General features: G+C 63.4%; 1 protein-coding gene across 3 annotated transcripts; it reads right to left on the reverse strand.

Moving 5' to 3' along the window:
* Window positions 1-472: 472 nt before the first annotated feature.
* On the reverse strand, window positions 473-17,513 carry ZNF687 (zinc finger protein 687). Of its 3 annotated transcripts, XM_062016399.1 has the most exons (10): window positions 17,273-17,294; window positions 6,945-7,630; window positions 5,349-6,716; window positions 4,644-4,822; window positions 4,157-4,333; window positions 3,521-3,683; window positions 3,054-3,350; window positions 2,727-2,839; window positions 2,322-2,463; window positions 473-1,873 (listed from the first exon to the last, which is right to left on the reverse strand). In XM_062016399.1, exons 2-10 carry the CDS (start codon window positions 7,608-7,610, stop codon window positions 1,400-1,402), a joined length of 3,579 nt encoding a protein of 1,192 aa, XP_061872383.1. In that variant the 5' UTR covers window positions 7,611-7,630; window positions 17,273-17,294; the 3' UTR covers window positions 473-1,399. The 3 variants fall into 3 exon arrangements, with proteins under 3 accessions (XP_061872383.1, XP_061872382.1, XP_061872381.1); XM_062016398.1 differs by lacking the exon at window positions 17,273-17,294 and adding an exon at window positions 17,437-17,513 and having other exon boundaries at window positions 5,349-7,630; XM_062016397.1 differs by having other exon boundaries at window positions 5,349-7,630.
* Between the last annotated feature and the right edge of the window lie 363 nt (window positions 17,514-17,876).

Raw genomic sequence — 17,876 nt, forward strand, 5'->3', positions numbered from 1 at the left:
CCCCCGCCCCGCGCCGAAGGCACTTGGAAGTGCTCGAAACCCGCGAGGACGAAGCGGCCGGGGCCGGGACCTTCTGCTGAACCTGGCAGAAACGGGGCATTTCTCTGCTATGAAACGTCATTTACACGGGCACGGCCCCAGGGTGGGGGGGGGGGGGGTGGGGGCAGCGCTGGGGGGCTGCAGGAGCCTCGGGTTGCTTTTATTTAGTTCTCCTTTAAGTCTGAAAAGTGTTTTCCCCCCCTCCCTCAGCTCGGGCACCGTGAAGCTGAAGCCACCTGCAGCAAGGGGGGAGTTGGGGGGATGGGGCACCCCCAGCACTGAAAACAAGGAGAAAAACTTTGGGGGGGGGGGGGAGAGGGAAAAGAGAAACCAAAGCCCCGACCCCCCCCCCCAAAAAACAAGGAAAAATAACCAATAAAACAACAACAAAACAACCCCCAAAGGAAACGAAGCCCCAGAGTCACAACAGCAGTTTGGTTTCTGTCACTTTTAGTGTATGATACAACTTTACAGAGCGTTAGGGGCTTATTCACAGGGGAGGGGGGGCCCAACGCTGGGGGCTGAGCCCCCCACCCCCCCCCACAACAGCACAAGCACCGAGGGGCTGTGGCTGCTGTGTCTGGGCCCCTCCTGCCCCACATTCCCCAGGGAGGGGAGCTGGGACGGGCCCCGTGGCCTTGAGGAGGAGCAGCAGCAGCTGAGGCCGAGCACAGCGGGGTGGGGAAGTGGAAAACGGGGGGGTGGCCCCCGAAAAGCCCCCCCAGGACTCACCGTTGGTGTTTGTGCCGGGACGGGCCCGGCCGGGGAACGCTCCGGGCGGCTTCGCAGTGCTGGTGCCGTGAGGTTGGGGCTGATCCTGCCCAGAGGCCGCTTTTTGGCTTCTGTTTTTCTCTCTGATGAAGATTCTCTTCCTCCTCCTCCCCGGGGGAGGCCCCTCAGCCCCCCGGCACAGCACAGAGCGAGGGCTGGTGAAGCCCAGGAGGGGCCGCGGGGCTGGAACCGGCTGCAGCTCCCAGCGAGACACCAACCGAGCAACACTCAGCAGGGCCAGAACCGAGGAGAAAAGGTGGATTTCGCCGTGGTGGTGTCGGCCTGGCCCTGGCAGAGTCTCCCCAGCTCCCGGCCACGAACCGCCGCAGCCGCTGCCAGGAGCCGGGCGGCAGCTCGGCCCCGACTGTGCCGCACGACGCATGTCCAGGCCGGGCAGCGCCGGGAGCCGGCAGCAACCGAGGCGCTGGGCCCTTCCTCCCCTACACCCCCCCAGCCCTGGCCGAGCCGGGGCTGCGCCGGCCACTCGGAGCCCGCCCCCAAACCTTGTCCTCGGCGGCCCCGCAGCCGGGAGGGCGCCGGAGCCCGGGGTTGCCGCGTCCCCGCAGCCCGGTGCCGTCCCGCCGCGGGCTCAGTTGTCGGGGCCGGCGCTCTGGCGGGCGCGGATGAAGGCCATGCCGTGCGTGCGGAAATGCGTCTTGAGGTTGAGCTGAGTGTCGAAGCAGCGGCCGCACACCTTGCAGGAGAGTTTGCCGTCGGCCGCGTGCTGGGCGGCCGCGTCCAGGGGGCTGCGCGGCCCCGGCTCCTCCGCGTCCCCCGCTCCCTTCTTCTTCTTGTGGGTGATGAAGCGGTGGCGGTTGAGGGACACCTGGGAGGTGAAGCAGAGCCCGCACTCGCGGCACTGGTGGGAGCTCTCGTCAGTCCGGTGCTGGGGGATATGCTGCTGGAAGTCGGCCGAGCTGCTGGCCAGGTACCCGCATTTGCGGCAGCGGAACGGCGCCTTGCGCTCGCCTTTGGGGGTCTTGGACGGGGGGGTGGTGCTGTCGGGCTCCTCGCTGCACGAGTCGCCCTCGTCCGACGACAGCTTCCGCTTCCGACCCGGCACCTGCGGCACCAGGGGGGGGAAAAGCTTTAACGGGAGCAGAATCGGCTGCTCGAGGCCTCACAAAGGCTCCTGCGGGGCTCTGGGGTGATAAATGGGTGATGGGCACAGGCTGGAGCACAGGAAATTCCCCTGGCACGGGAGGAGAAGTGCTGTGGTGCTGAGGGGAGGGAGCCCTGGCCCAGGCTGCCCAGGGAGGGTGTGGAGGCTCCTTCTCAGGAGGTTCCCAAACCCCCCTGGACACGTTCCTGTGCCCCCTGAGCCAGGGGAACCTGCTTGAGCAGGGGCTGCAGCAGCTCTGCAGGGCCCTTCCCACCCCCAACCATTCAATGACTCTATGAAGGGCAAACGAGGAGGTGGGAGCAAACCAGGGTCAGGGCTCTCGGTGCTGCCCCCAACTCTGCCCCAAACCCCCGCAAGGCCTCAGCCCCTGGTGAGCCGCCGCCGGTACCTGCGTGGGGCCGGCCCCTATCCGGGCGATAACGACCTCCTGGCTCTTGGGCTGGTCGGTCACCTTGATCCCGTGTCGCACCTGGATGTGTTTCTCGAGGATGAGGCGGCTGCTGAAGGTCCGTTTGCCCTCGGTGCAGTATCTGCCGGGGCAGGGACGGTGACATGAGGGTGACATGAGGGTGACATGAGGCCACCGAGCCCTGGCACCCCGGGAACGCAGCGTCTGGCGTCCCAACCCCTGACTCCAACTCCACCCGTGCTCATCCACATCCCTGCAGAGCTTACAAAACCCCAAGGTCCTTCCTGAGCCTCCTTCCCAGACACTGCAATCCCCATCAGGGCGTGACTAGGGGAACACAGTCCTCCTCTGCCCAGGCAGAGCAGCAGCAGGGGCTGTGGGTACCTGCAGGGATAGACGCGCTTGATCCCTTCGTGGTTCACTCGCACGTGTCTGCGGAGGCTCGGAGCGGAGCAGAAGGAACGTTCACACAGGTGACACGGGAACTTCTTCACTGACTGTGAGGGAAACAGAGGGGCAGATGGAGCCTGGGAGTGGGCAGAAACTCACCCAACACCTCCCCTTTCCTCTCCTCACCCCCCTTTGTGTCCACAGCACCCAGCGGCCCCGCTCCCCAAACCCTGAGCTCCTGGCCCAGCCCGTGGCAGGACGAGCTCTGTGCCACACACACACACACACGATCCCCAGGAGCCCCCCGGGGTCCCTCCTCACCTTCCCGTGGTCCTTCTTCATGTGGGACACGTACTCGTCGCGCTCGGGGAACCAGGAGTGGCAGACGCCGCACGTCCAGCCGCTGCCCTTGGACTTGGTGACCGTCTTGCGCTGGAAGCGGCTGCGCTTGGTCTTGCGCAGCTCCGGGGAACTGGGCGGCTCGTCCTCCTCCGACGAGGACGACGACTCCTCCGATATCTTGGACACGGGCGTCTCGATGGGCTCCTGCTTCGGTGTCAGCAGGATGGTCGCCTTCTTGGCCAGGTCCTCCTTGGCCTTCTGGGGCTGGTGAGTGTTCTGGGGAGCAAAGACAACGCTCGGGGTCGGATCTTCTCCCCAGGCTCATCCCCTCCAGCCTCTGGGACGAAGGAACCGGCCCCAAGGCTCTCACCAGAGACTAACAGCCCATCCTACCCCAGGCCCAGACCCCGAAGGGCCGCAATGTGCCCGTGGTGGGGGGGACTCACCTTGAGGTGCTCCAGCATGGTGCGCTTCTGGGCGAAGAGCAGGGGGCAGTCGGGACACTTGAAGACGCTGACACGCTGGTTGAGCAGGTGCTGGTCGAAGTGTGAGGAGAGGAGGGGCTTGTGGGTGAAGACCGTGTCACACATCGCACACTTGTAAATCATTCTGTTGGGGGAAAGGACGTTTGGGTTTGGGTCAAGGGAGTTTGGAGGGAGCCTTTTGGCTGAGAGCAGCCCTGGGCACCGTCTGACCAACACCAAGGGACGGCAAAGTCAAGCCAGGAGGAGATGGGTGCAGTTCCCACAGTGGTGCTGAGCCCTTCAACACCCACCCACCAGAGCTGCTCCTGGTTCTGAGAAGCACACAGTCACTGAGGCTGGAAGAGCCCTTTAAGCTCACCAAGTCCAACTGTTCCCCTGCCACGGCCACCACTAACCCACATCCCTCAGCCCCACGGCTTTGGGATCCCTGCAGGGATGGAGACTCCACCACGCCAGGGCTGGACAACCCTTCTGAAGGAAGAGACTGACCCTCATCTCCAATCCACCCCACCCCTGGTGCAAGCTGAGGCCGATTCCTCTCCTCCCGTGGGCTGCCTGGAGCGGCCCGTGGGGACGTGGGCTCCTGCGGCCACTTACTTGGACTGCTGGTTGCCGAAGCCGGGGTGCTGCGTGTAGACGTGAGCGTGGGCGCTGGGGGCCGACTTGAACGCCATGGGGCAGATGGGGCACTTGTGGAACACCTCGCAGTGGGAGGTCTGGATGTGGGACTTGATGGAGTTGACCCCACCGAAGACCACCGAGCAGCTGGGACACCTGGAGAGAGGAGGGGACGGGGAGCTCAGCCGAGTCACAGCCAACAGCCCCACGTCTGCTCCCTGAGCCCAGCGGGACCCGGGGTCAGCCCCCACCACACACACACCGGGATCCAAACCATCGGGGTACCCGAGCTCTGGCCAGGACTGATGGCAAACACTGGCCAGGAGGGCTCAGGAAGACAATGCCCCGGGGTTAAAGGGGTGAGAGCCAGAGAAGGGGACGAGAGAGGTGTCCATCCCCTACCCCACCCGCAAGGTGGAAGCCCGCCGTGGGTTTGGGGCTGTGCCCTCGGGTGCCGGGGCCCTACCTGTAGCCCACGCGGCGGGAGAAGTGCAGACAGGCCTCCTTCAGGTGGCTCTCGAAGTTGGCCAAGAGGAAATTCCCCCCACACTCGGGGCAGACGTGGGGGGGACGGTTCTTGTGCATCCGCTGATGGGCGTTGAAGCTGCAGCGATTGGACATGATCATGGGACACGTCGTACAGACCTGAGAGGGGAGAAGAGCACGAGAGCTTCAGCCTGGCTCCTTGCAGATCCCTTTTTCCTCCTCACAGATCCATCTTCCCTCCTGGTTGACCCCCTTTGCCTCATGACAGACCCCCTCCTCCCCTCTGGCAGGTCACCCCTCAGCACTGCCAGTCCTGGCTGTTTGCTGGTGCTCCTGCCTGAACAACCCAGGCTGTGCTGGCAGCGGCAGGATCTCAAGGTTGGCTCTCAAACATGGGGGCAAAAACCCCAAAGCCCAACACCCTCACCCTTGGTTTCTCCCTTTGTGCTTCCCTCTGGAAAGAGGCCGCAGCTCCCACAGCTCTGGCACTCAGGGACCCACGGGGCAGCTTTAGCACCTGCCAACAACCCACCAAGTCTCCCTCCCCGCTACCCCAGAGCCCCTGGGCAGGAGCTGGACTCCCTGCAGGGCTTTCACGTGGGAAGGGGTGGGTGCAGGTGCTGCCTGGGGGTGCTCAGCTCCCCGTTGCACGCCCCCAGGGACGGTTTCCCCGGCTCCTACGTACGGTGCTGCTGGTGGTCCCCGTGGCCACAGCCTGCTGGAAGTGCGCTGCCAGCCCGGCTTTGTCCTTGCACTGCTCTTTGCACTCCAGGCACCTGAAGCAGCTGTAGTTGCTCTGCTCAGCACCACCTCCCAGAGGCAGGATGGGCAGGTCCTGAGCCCCGTTGGCAGCGGCCAAGGCGTCCTGAGCCACGCCGGTGACTTTTCCAGCCGGGAAGGAAGCGACTGAGACCAGGGGGGTGATGTCGGGTTGCCCGATCATCTGATCCAGCGCGATGGGCCTCATCACCAGGTGCGAGCACTGCATCACCAGCCCCTTGTCCTTGTGCTCCCGGGCGTGCAGCAGCAAGCTGCACTTGTTGAAGAAGACGAGGCGCTTGGTGCAGTGGTTGCAGGTGACCTCGATGCGCATGCTGCGCCGGTCGTAGTGCCGGGCCAGGCTCTTCTCCAGCGCGAAGGAGTCGCCGCACTCCAGGCAGCGGTAGCCGAAGGGCGGCAGCGCCAGGCTGGCGTCGGCCGGAGGGTTCAGGTTGGGTTTGTAGGTGGGCAGGAGGTTTTTACTGTTGAGGATCTTGTTAAAGGCTTCCACCAGGCTGGACTGGCTGCGGGAAATGACGGTGCCGGCCACGGCGGGCGAAGGCTTCTGCGGCTGCACCATCACCACCGTGGTGCCGTTGAGCTTCTGGTTGGCCGTGGTGGTGACGGTGCTGGTCTGCGTCACGCCGCTGACGTTGGTCCTGGTGTCGGCTTTGGGCAGCGCCTGCGGCACCAGGTTGATGATGTTCTTGGCCACGGCTTTGCCCGTCTTGGCCGGCAGCACCACCGACTTCTGCTGGGCCACGCTGGCGGCGATCAGCATGGCGCTGCTGGCGCTCTGGATGGTGGAGACGGGCAGCACCGTGCCCTTCAGCTTCGTGCCGTTGCCCAGCTGGACGCTGACGATCTTGGGGCCCTCGATGGTTTTCAGGGGGCTGGAGAGCTCCGTCTTCTCCTTGGGCGCCTCCAGCGCCACCCCTTCGTCCCTCTCGGCCGCCGCGAAGCCGCCGCCGTCCAGCGCCACGCCCGGGGGGCTCTGCTCCGGCGGCCCCTTGGCGCAGCCCGGCTCCGAGTCCGACGACACCCTGGTCACCGTCCGCGTGATGCTGCCGCAGGACGTCTTGATGGTTTTGATCCTCACTTTCAGGGGTCGGGAGGAATTGGAGGAAGGAGAATCGTTGTTGTTCTCTTCCTCCTCCTCCTCCTCCTCCTCCTCCTCCTCTTCCTCAGCGCTGGACATGCTCTGCGGGCTTCCCATCGCCTTCTCCAGGACTTGGCGCTCTTCCTTCAGGGCGACGCTGTCCAGCGCCTTCGGGGACGGGGGGAGCCTGGGGCTCTGCACCAGGGGCGAGGGAGGCTTGAAGAAGGGCTCGCGGGGGCTGGGGGGCGAGCGCTTCACCTCGGCCAGGCCGCCGCTGCCGCCCAGGCTCGGCTCGGAGCCCGGCCAGGCCGCCACGGGAGAGTCGGCGGCGGCGTAGTGAACGGTCACGGACTTGAGGTGACCCAGGGGGCTGTCACCCAGGGATGCCGCCACCAAACCCTTGGGGCTGGCGTGGCGACCCACCTCCTCCGAGTCTGACTCCTCCTTCTTGATGCAGGGGACGGCGGGAGGGGACCCGCCGGTGCCCCCGGCCGGGCCGGTGTCGAAGGGCTGCGGGAAAGCCGGGGGCAGGTTCTCCGAGCCCTCTGCCAGGGGCTCCTTGCAGTCCAAGGACGAGGTGGGAGAGGGGGAGAGGGAAGGCACGGCCAGGGATTTCTCTTTGGGCTTACACTCCCGGGGCCTGTCGATGAGGTTGGCGGCGTTGTCCTCGTTGGGGTCGGGGCTAAAATGCGAGAAGATATCCAGGGCTTTGGGGCCTTTCTCCTTCACCCAACACTCCCCGTTGGACGAGGCCACGGCCTCCCCAGGCCTGGAGGGGGGTGACCTGGGCATCTCGGCGGCCCCAAAGCCGTTCTGCAGCAGGCGGGGCCCCAGGACGTGCCCATCCTTGCCGCGGCCGTCCAGGGCGTCGAGCTGCTCGGGGCACACCGTGTTCTTCACGATGACGCTGACGGCGCCGATGTCGCTGTGCGGCAGCACGTGCTCGGGGGGCCCCGGCTCCCCAGGGACCTGCTTGATGTGAGCGTCGGCCTCCTCGTGGCCAGAGTGAATGGCCTCGTTGGTGTCGATGTCGGGAATGTCGAAAGCCGCCAGCAGGTCATCGAAGTCTGGAGTTTTCATGTCCCCCATGGTGGGAAACGTGGCAGGGCCTGTGAGGAGGGAGCAGAGGAGCATCAGCAACTGATGCCAAACCCCAAACCCCCGCCATGTCTTCCCTTGGAACCTCAGCCCCCAGCCCCTCGGGCAAACCCCAACGCTCCCCAAACCCGTGGGGCTCTGTTTGTTTGTGTGTTACTGTTTAATCCCCAGTCAAAATGGCAGAAAGCTCCAAAGGATCCCAGCGAGGCCGAAGCAACGTGGAGGAGATGAGGAGGGGCCACAGCTCCAGGGCAGCAGGTCAGGATGGAGCAGAAGGAGCGAAGGAACCATCCTCCTGCCCTCCCCGAGGCCAGGCCCACGAGGACAGGGCTCAGAAGGGAAGGGGTCAGAGACCCCCAACGCTGAGAAGCAGCCTCAGAACTGCTCTCACAGCTGCTGTGGCAAACCCCCTCATTCCCCTAGCTCAGCTCCTCTCGGGCTCAGCAGCTCTGCACAGACTCCGGAGCTTCCCCGGCAGACGGCTCCGTAAGGAGGCTTAGCGGGGCTTTATCTGTGAGCCCCACGGCAGGTCAGCCCAAGGGGAGCTCTGCTGGGTGCAGCGTGGGGTCTGTGGGCCACTGAGGAATCTGCTGCTCCAGAGACACTCTGGCATTTGAAACACAAGTGAGTGACTTTCTACTGCAGCGCTGCTGCCAACCCACAGACCCCAGGGCGGGGGCGAGTGCCAGCTCCAACAGCCCCACCACAGCCCCAGGGAGGCTCTGCAGGGCGAGAGCAGCAGCAGCAGCACAAAGGATCTGCCACAGGAACGAGTCAGTTGCCACAACTGCCTTGGTGTGTGTCCCTGACCTCGCTCTGCCCAGCAGCCACCGGCCTGTGGCACCTTCCAGCACCTGCTTAGGGGAAACAGCCTCATTTTGGGGACATCTCAACAAGTTCACCCCACTTCCTAAAAAGCTGGGCTCCTGCAGGCAATGATGGTCTCAAGCCAAGTCCAACTCCAGCTCCAGCTCCAGCCCCAACCCCAGTTCCAGCTCCAGTCCCAGCTCCAGTCCCAATCCCAGCTCCAGTCCCAATCCCAGCTCCAGTCCCAATCCCAGCCCCAATCCCAGCTCCAGCTCCAGCTCCAGTCCCAATCCCAGCTCCAGCTCCCTCAGGCTGACTCGAGCAGTTATTTTGGTAGCTCAAAACAACTATTTTCTTAGGTAAAAGAAGCATTTTTCTGAGGTGAAACAAAGCCAAGGAGGAGGGAAGGGAAAGGAAGGGTATTTTTAACCTTACTGGCTAAGTGGTGTTAACGTGCCTCACGGGAAAAGAGGAGTCTGCAACAAGCACCAGCTTCATGTGGAAGCAGGACAGGGCTGACAGAGTCCCACCAGTCCCCAGGCTTCCCAGAGGAGAGGAGTCAGAGATCCAAACCCATCTGTGGGAAAGATCCCCAAATCTCCTCTGAAGAGCCCTGAAGGTTGCTAAACTCGTTTGCCAGCCTGTCCTGAACATCACAGCCTGGGCTTAAAATGAGAGACCAGCAGATTCCACACCTGAAAAGTCCCTGCTCTGTGATCCTGCCTCCTACCAAAACCACATCAAAGCACATGGGGCACAGCATCACCCCCCCAAAAGACACCCCATGGAGATGGTTCCCTGATGGGAAACAGCAGGCAGGGTCTGTGCCACGGCTCGTGGGCACACGGCTGCTCAGGGGCTGGACACGCCACGGCAGCAGCAGGGAGGCTGAGCTGGGCAACACACCCCTGGCTGGGGAGGGAAGTTGGAGCCAAGTCTGAAACCACGGAGTTACTGCCACCCCCTTCCACCCCAACCACTCCCTTCCACCCCAACCACCTCCTTCCACCCCAACCACCCCCTTCCACCCCAACCACTCCCTTCCACCCCAACCATCCCCTTCCACCCCAACCACCCCCTTCCACCCCAACCACCCCCCTTTCCACCCCAACCACCCCCCTTGCACCCCCCACACCGCTGACCCGGCCACCTCGTGCCTTTCAGCAGGTGCCAGCCGAGGTCAGGAATGTCAGATGTCACTTCTCTACAAACCACCCCAAGGTGACAGGGGGTTTGGAACTGAAATCACCAACGCCACGCTCCAGGCAGCCCTTCCTCCAGCCAGGCACAGGGCTGGAAACCAGCCCAGAGCTGCAAAGCAGGGCGGGCACAGCCACACACACACATCAACCCTGGCAAAAGCAAATCACACCAACAATCACCCAGCTTTCTGTTTCAGGCAGGAGTTTCATGTTCCTCCCTCCCAGGGACACCCAGCCTGGCTGCTCAGGCAGGACACAGCTCTGGGCTTGGTGTGCCAGCGCTGCCCGATCCCCCACGGGACACAACTGGGGCACAGGATGGCTGCCAGTGGCCCAGAGGCCTTGCTGAGGTGGCACAGATGTGTCACAGGGGCTGGTGAGGGGTTTGAGCTGGGCCCTGGCAGGAAGAGGAAGCAGTTCTGCTGCTGCTCTGCTGAGAGCTGCAGCCTTCAGCCTTTCAGATGAGCAGGAGGCAGGTCTTGGGCTGCTGCCCACAGCACAAGGAAAACCCCAGAGCCTGGAAGAACGACCACGAGGGTGGGGAGATTCTGTTGTCCAAGCCTGGAGCAACCCAAGCACCTCTGCACCAAATCCACCAGGGCCACAGCCCACGTGTTCCCCACCAGCAGCGAGGCCCAGGGCTTGCTCTGACCCTCAGCCAGTCACTGCAGGAGTTAACGAGGCTCACAGCTGAATCAGCCAAGGACCAACTGCTGAAACACAACTGTTACTTTTATGGCTCCTCTGCTTGTTGAGTCTACCACAGCAAGACAAAACAGCGTTAGAAACCTCCTCTGCTGCAGCCAAGGCTCCCTTGAAACACACTTGTTCCTCAGGAGGCGTTTGCACAGAGACACAAAAAGCTGTCCCTTCCCCAGACTCCTCCTGCTTCAGCCCCCCAAAACGTGCCAGCTCTGCCCGTGCCACCAGCTCTGCCCGTGCCACCAGCTCTCATCACCATCCCACCAAACCAGAGGCAGCTCTCCCCTCTCCACATCCTCTTCCCACGCTTGTCCCGCACCGAGACATGTTCAAACACCTGCAGGACCCTGTCCCTGCAAACCCAGCAGCCTCAAACCCAGTAGCCTCAAACCCAACCTCAAAACTCAACCTTCAAACCCAGCCTCCAAACCCATCAGCCTCAAACACAGCAGCCTCAAACCTACCAGCCTCCCAACTCATCAGCCTCAAACCCCACCAGCCCCTAAACCCACCAGTCTCCAACTCATGAGCCTCCCAACTCATCAGCCTCCAACCTATCAGCCTCAAACTCATCAGCCTCTAAACCCACCAGCCTCCAACTCACGAGCCTCCCAACTCATCAGCCTCAAACCCATCAGCCTCCAAACCCACCAGCCTCCAACTCATGAGCCTCCCAAATCATCAGCCTCCAACCTATCAGCCTCCAACCTATCAGCCTCCAACCCCACCAGCCTCAAACTCATCAGCCTCCAACCCACCAGCCTCAAACTCATCAGCCTCCAACCCACCAGCCTCCCAACGCTGCCGTGTCCGTGGGAGCCGCCGGATGCCGCGGCCGCACCAGCCCCCGCGGGCAAACACCAAAACACAGTTTGGTCCCCGGGCTCGAGGGGCACAGGGAGAGCACAAACCCCCCCACGCACAGCAGGAACACCCAGAGGGCTCCCGGGGCACAGCGTGGCCGGGGCCGGCGGGTTGTGCCGCGAGGGGCCGGCGGGTCCCGAGCGCTGTGACAGGAGCGGCCGAGCGCGGTTCCCAGTCTCAAGGCCTCGCTATTTTTAAGAGCTGCTTTTCCTGTTTCCCTTCCCGGCCCTGGGCTGCTGCCCACCAGCGCCTCTGCTCCCACAACGAGCCACATTTACCCTGCGACACCTGACTTTGGGAACAAAGTCGCGCCGGGGTTCGCCGCCCTCCCGCGGCCACGGGGCTGCTGCCGCGGCCGAGGCCCCACGTGACGGGCAGCATTAGCTTCCGAGGCACGGAGGAAACCTCTGACAAAGCCTGTCCCCCGCACCCCGCCGCTCCCAGGCCTCAGCCCACGGCCTCAGCCCCGGGAGCGCCGGCACAGAGCAAACCTGAGCGGCAGGACGGAGGATCCCGAGGGCGGCCGGAGCTGGGCGCGGGGAGCGGAGCTCGGAGCGGCCTCTCCTCCTCCCCCTGCTCCTGCAGCTATTTTAAAACTGATCCCCTGGTAGAAAGCCTCGGCCTTTGTGCAGGGGAGACGTCACCCGTGAGAACAACTGTTCCTAACGAGCCGAGGGAGCGCTGGCTGTCTCACAACCTGACCTCACAGACAATCTTCAGAGGCCCGGCACAAATTCCCCCGGCAACAAACTCGCAGCACCTGGCGCAGCTTCTGCTCTCCAAACCCTTCCCCAGCCCCCTGGCCCTGGCAACTGGTGCAGTGGAGCAAAGACAAGCCCAGCGACCAGCCTTCATCTGTCGCCTTCCCCTTCACTCCAGGGGCAGCTCCTCTGAAACAGCTGCAGTTAAGGGTTGACGCAGCTGGTGCAAGAGAGGTGTTGGTGGCATCTGTGCTGGCATGGCAGAAGCCACGGCACAGCAGCTTCCCTTCCCTTCCCTTCCCTTCCCTTCCCTTCCCTTCCCTTCCCTTCCCTTCCCTTCCCTTCCCTTCCCTTCCCTTCCCTTCCCTTCCCTTCCCTTCCCTTCCCTTCCCTTCCCTCCTGTGACTTACTGGAGGAAGCTGAGCCAGGAGCAGAGCCCAGAGCCCTGGCCACAGACTGCGTGAGTTAAACGTGAAGCTTTGCTTTGTTTTGGGACCAGAAGTGGGGTTTTGACAAGTTTTGCATGAGTTGGTACCAGCAGCTGTGGCTTTGCAGTAGGAAAACCACTTCAAAACGAGCGGGTTTGGTTGAGATGGTTTAAGTTTACACACAGTGACCTGCTGCAGAAAGGAAACCCTGCGAGCAGCCAGGCACAGCTCTTCCCCCTCCAGAACCAACCTCCAAGCATCATGCTACGCTGTCATTCTGCTGCCCAAACACAGGGAAGGGAAATAGGAAACGAGGTTTCAGAGAGAAAAGGACTTTAGGAGGTGATTTGATGATCAGTGTGTGAAGGAGTCACCCAGAGGGGCTCCCCACACACAGGCTGTGCTGCCACCAGCCCCACAGGACGCTGCACACTGAAGCTGGGAGAGGACTTGTGCTTTCTCTCCAGCCCCAGAGAGCATTTCCCTCCTTAGCAAGGTCTGGTGCACAAGTCACATCCCAACCAGCTCATGCTCAACCAAAGCCCTCTGCCCTGCTGGCACCTCAGAGGGTGAGGGGTCTCACAGCAAGTGCCCAGGCTCTGCTGATATCAAAGCAGGTCTCTGAGCCTCCCCAGCAGTGTTTGCATCCTCCCTCCCATGGGAAACCCAAAGCAAAACCCTGCAGAGGCTCTTCCCTGTCTCCAGGCCCTTTGTGCTGTGTCCCAGCCCTTTGCAGGAGCTCAGGCACAGACAGGGCTCTGTGGTCCAAGCTGAAGGCAGCACAGGGGGATGCTCGGGGACCCTCCCCAGGCCTGGTCTCAGCCCCCTGGCAGCTGGAGGCTCAACGGGCACTTTAAGGCACTCCAAGAGTTTAATCATTAACCTGTTCCCAAGGAGAAGTGTTGCCTCTGAGGGAGGCAGATGCTGCCGTGCCCCACGCAGAGCCTGCGCCCTGCTCCCTCTGCTTGTCCTTCCTCTTTTCTTCTCCCAAGCACACGAAAAGACTCTCTGGGGGTAGCAGGTAGAAAACACCCCCCTGCCAGGGCCCTCTGTGGGCTGTCTGAAACCCTGGGCATCATTTTCCCTGCAGCAGGGGATTAAAACTTCAGCCATTAGCAGCGTGTTCTGAGCTCCATTGTGCTGCTGGGCTGTCCCTCCACATTAACATCTGAAACGGGTCTCAGGGCCAGCTCAGAGCAGGCTCTGGGCATCTCCCTGCTGTGCCTCCCTCCCCTCAGGCTGAGCCACCAGCCCCGTGGAGCCGAGCTGAGCTGAGCAAGCTCAAGTGGCCACGGGCAGAGCAGGAGCAGCAACGCGGGGTGCCCCCAGCAACCCCATCGCCTGCAGCTCTCACATGGGCTGGCAGAGCCAGGCAGGAGCAGGGAAGGGGAAGGGGCAGCCCCTGCTCGTCCTGCTGCTGCCGAAGGAGCTCGTCCTGCTGGTTCCTGCTGCTGGCTGCAGCCGAAAGCCCCAAAGCCCCAAAGGCCTGGGCTGAGGCGGCCGGTGAGCTGCAGGTCTGCACAAGCCAGGCAGCTCGGCCTCGGTTCAGCTCTGGCAGGAGCAGGAGCAGGAGCAGCAGCAGGAGCAGGAGCAGGAGCAGCAGCAGCAGCAGGAGCAGGAGCAGGAGCAGCAGGAGCAGGAGCAGGAGCAGCAGGACCTCAGAACCCTTCCTGGCTGCATTTCCTCCCGGAGAGCTCCAGGAGCAGTGGGCAGGGAGCTGGTGACCAGGCCCCAGCCTTTGGGCACAGCACCCAGGCAACAAACCCGCCTCAGCCGCTGCCCCCGACCCTGCAGGGAGGAGGAGGAATGATCTCACGGCACAGGCAGCTGCGCTGAGCCGGCACCGGGGCAAATCCCGGCCTCCAGAGCCGGAGCCAAGGCCGTGTGTGTGCCCAGGCTCACCCCGAGCCTGTGCTGGCAGAACTCACCCAGCACAGGGGAAAAGCCACGGGAGGGGGAGCAAAGAGGAGGAAAATCCTGCTCCAGACACACAAACAAGGGCTGAGGGACAAGTCTGAGCCCAGCAGTGGCACTTTCCCCTGCGGTTTCCCACACTCCAGCCATCCCCACTTGGACAGTTACTAAGGAAACACGTTTCCTCCCCATCTCACCCCCCCGGCAGCATCTGCCCAGTGACACCGACTCCCAGCAGGTTTGAAGTTCAAAGGCTGAGCTATTTGCTGGAGGATGGGTGTAGGTAGCTCTTGGGTTTAGTCCTGTACAGACACCCCCCAAAACAAACCAACCCAAGCCCTGGGTTATTCTCCACAGCACATCAACCCCCTGGGACAAGGGAGCAGCAGCCCCATAGCTCCCAACCCCTCCTGGCAGAGGCTTGGGGAGGGAAACAACCTCGTTCCTTTCAGTCCAAAGATGCTGGTTGGGAAGAGCTGGAACCCATTTCTTTTGTAAGACACATTTATGATGGTTGTAATTAGTTAACAAGTGAGCTGAGGTGGCTTCCTGAGGCTCCCTCCCCTCTGTCCGGGTCACACCTGCCAGAACACAACCACTCCAGACTTCCCTCCAAAGCACTGAGGAGGGGGAAGAAGAACAGGAGAGAAGATAATTTAGGGGGAAACAGAAAGAAAAAGCTGGTGCCAGAGCCAGGGGTGGTGGGAATCACCCTGAGAATCACCTCCTGGTTTATCCACCAGGAGCTTTTGTGGCAGCCGGTGAATCTAAAACCAGGCGCCAAGGGAAGAGCCTGGAGGGGATGGTCTCTCACCAGCAGGCAGCAAGCACAGATCCCCCCTGCTGGGACAGGAATAGCTGCCTGGATTGCACTGAATTCAAGCAAAAAACCCCCCAAACCCCAGAGATGCTTCAGGAGGGGAAGGAGGAACCGGGAGTGAGAGGCTCCTGTCCCAGGCTCCTGCCCCGGCGCAGCTGCCGCGGGGATTAAATCCCCATCCGTTGCACCGAATTAAGTCTCCACCATCTGCTGACTTCTGGAGGCATCAAAACAAACAAGTGGTGGCCGAGAGCCAGCAATTCCCCACGGTTTGGCCAGCCTGGAGAATTAAAGTTTCTGAAACGCTGCGTTTCTGCGGCACCGGCGCGGGGAGGGGTTTGCTGCCACGGTCACCAGCGTGAGCAGCACACAGAGCAGGGCCCAGGGCTTCCAGCAGACACTGGATGGAAGGATGAAGGATGAGCAGCATCCCCAGCCCAAGGACTCTCCCTTCTGGGGTGGTTTCTGTGCCGGGACGGGCCGTGCCCGGCTCCCCCCCGGCGTGGCTTGAGCTGTTCCATCACGCTGGGTCTCGGCTGAAGTGTCTCGGCTCAGCCAGGACACCCTGGTTAGTCCAGGGGTGTGCAGAGGAGATTTGCCAGGTAGGATGCCAAGGGGATGGGAATGCAGAGTGCCCCTGGCTGCTGGCACTGGCCACGATGGCCCCGTGCCCTTACAGCACCCAGACGTGTGCTCAGGGACTTGGTGGCACAAGGAAACCAAAGCCCTGCGAAATCCCTTGCAGGGGGGGTCAGACACGGGGAGAACCTCATCAGGGGGGAATAAACCCATAAACTAGAGACTAAAGTGATCCCTGCAACAATGGGAGTGATGTCACCCATCCTCCTGCCCAGGGAAACTCAGGGGAAGGGTCTCTGGGCAGCCCCTCTGGCAGCTCTCCCTCCTCTGCCAGCCCCAGCAACAGCCACGTCTGAGGTTTCACAGTCTGGGAGGGTTCTTTCCTCTCCAGACACACTAAAAACACCTCTCTTGGGGCAGGTGCTTCCACAAACAAGGCTCTGCTCCCACCATGCTGCTGAAAAGCTGAGTATGGAGAAGCTCAAACTGCCCTGGCTGGGCTTCTCTTGGGATTCAGCTGGTTGTGGGAAGGTGACCCCAGCCCCAAGGGCTGCCCAGTGCCCCAGGACACACAGCCACCAGAATGAAGGGACTGTCCAGGGGCTGAGCCACAGAAATGGGAGGAGGAGAGAGAAAAGAAACCAGGCTTGAGAGAAAACAACACGTTTGCACCCGCTGCAAACACAGAGCAGAAACCAGGAGGCTCTGAAGGAAGTGGCTGAGACCAACAAGAAACGGCCCTGCTGATGGTTCAACTTCCCTGCAGAAGGTCCAGTCCCTGCCCTGTGGCTGCCTCCTGCTCCCCAGGACATCAGCAACCCCCCAGCCCCGTGCCCCTGTCCCTGAGCCTCGCTGGGCACCTCGAGCAGGGACAGCAGGAACCTGCCCATGGCCTCGCTGTTCCGGGTTTGCTCTCTGTTGGAGGCCAGGGCAGATCCCACACCCTGGCTCAGAGCAGTGCCCACCTCTGCACGAGCCTTCTCCTGCCCCAGCAGCCACCCTGGGGCTTCCCAGAGAGCTGCTGGATTCCTCCCAGAGAGCCCCAGAGAGGCAGCAGCTGTGATAGGAGCCCTTTTTGCTTCCAGAAACATCCAGGACCCTCCCCACACCCCCTGGGTTCTCTTTTCCCACCAAAACCCACATCACAAGGAGATTCCCTCCTCCCTAAACCACCCAGCAGCCACAGCACTGTCCTCCCCAGGATGTGGGGTGGGATAAGGGACCCACACGGCCGCTTCTCAACCCCCACCCTGGGGACGGCGCTACCTGAGCCCCCTCCTCACCCCCACCGCGGCAGGGAGGAGGAAGGAGCCGGGTCCCAGCAGCCCTGGAAGGGAATGACAACGGTCCCAAACCCCAGAGGTGGGGGGAGGGAGAGAGTCTGAGCCCTGCCAGGAGCTGGGAAGAGGCAAATCGATGGTCTCTGCCCCGGCCCGGCTGCAGCAGAGCTGCGGGAGACCTGCCCCAGGCCGCAGAGGGGCACGAGCAGAGGCCTCCCCGCTCCCAGCCCGGGGGAACGGGCTCAGGGCTCCCGGGACGGTGCAGCCGGGGGCCGGGGCCGGCCGGGAGCCCAAAGCCCCGCTGAGCCCTCCCCGCGACGCCCCGGAGCGACCCCGGCCCGACCCCCATCACCCACCTCCGCGTGGCCGGGGCTGCCCGTCACCCCCGGCCCGGCCCCTCCGCCCTCACCGGCGCGGCCCCTCAGCGCCCGGCCCGGCCCGGCCCGGCCCCCCCGCCCCGCCATGGCCGGCCCCGAGGCCGCGCTGCCCCGTCCCTCCCCGCCCCGCGCGGTGCCGGTACCTGCGGCTGGCGCCGGGGGGTCCCGGGGTGCCGGGGGGGTCCCGGGGGGTCCCGGGGGGGTCCGGGGGGGGTCGGGGGCGGCCGCTGCCGCCGGAGCCGCCGCCGCCGCCACTTCCTGCTTGGCGCGCGCCCCCCGCCCTCCGCCGCTCGCGCGCCCGCCCCCCCCGCCCCACCGTCCCATCCCCCCCGCCCCGCGCCATTGGCGGAGCCGCCCGTCAATCACCGCACAGCGCGTTCCCATTGGCCCGCGCCCGCCCGTCGCTCGGGGGTGGTCGCGGCCGTTCGCACTCGCTATTGGCAAGTGCGCGGGTCCGGCCCCGCCCCCCCCGCGGGCCGCGCTCATTGGAGGCCGCCGCTGTCACTCAAGGAGCAGGCCCCGCCCCCACGCTCACCCGCGTCCTATTGGCGGCTGGCATCGGCCCGCCCGCGGAGCGGCGCCG

The sequence above is a fragment of the Colius striatus genome, chromosome 29 (assembly GCF_028858725.1).
Source record: "Colius striatus isolate bColStr4 chromosome 29, bColStr4.1.hap1, whole genome shotgun sequence".
Taxonomy (NCBI): Eukaryota; Metazoa; Chordata; class Aves; order Coliiformes; family Coliidae; genus Colius; species Colius striatus.

Bases quoted from the DNA above. Each gene is read 5' to 3' on its own strand.
- ZNF687 (XM_062016398.1), bottom strand. From the start codon at position 7,610: ATGGGGGACATGAAAACTCCAGACTTCGATGACCTGCTGGCGGCTTTC. The intron at 4,823-5,348 runs GTACGTAGGAGC...CTCCCCTCTCAG, and splicing joins CGGGGACCACCAGCAGCACC to GTCTGTACGACGTGTCCCAT. The intron at 3,684-4,156 runs GTAAGTGGCCGC...TTCCCCCAACAG, and splicing joins TTCGGCAACCAGCAGTCCAA to AATGATTTACAAGTGTGCGA.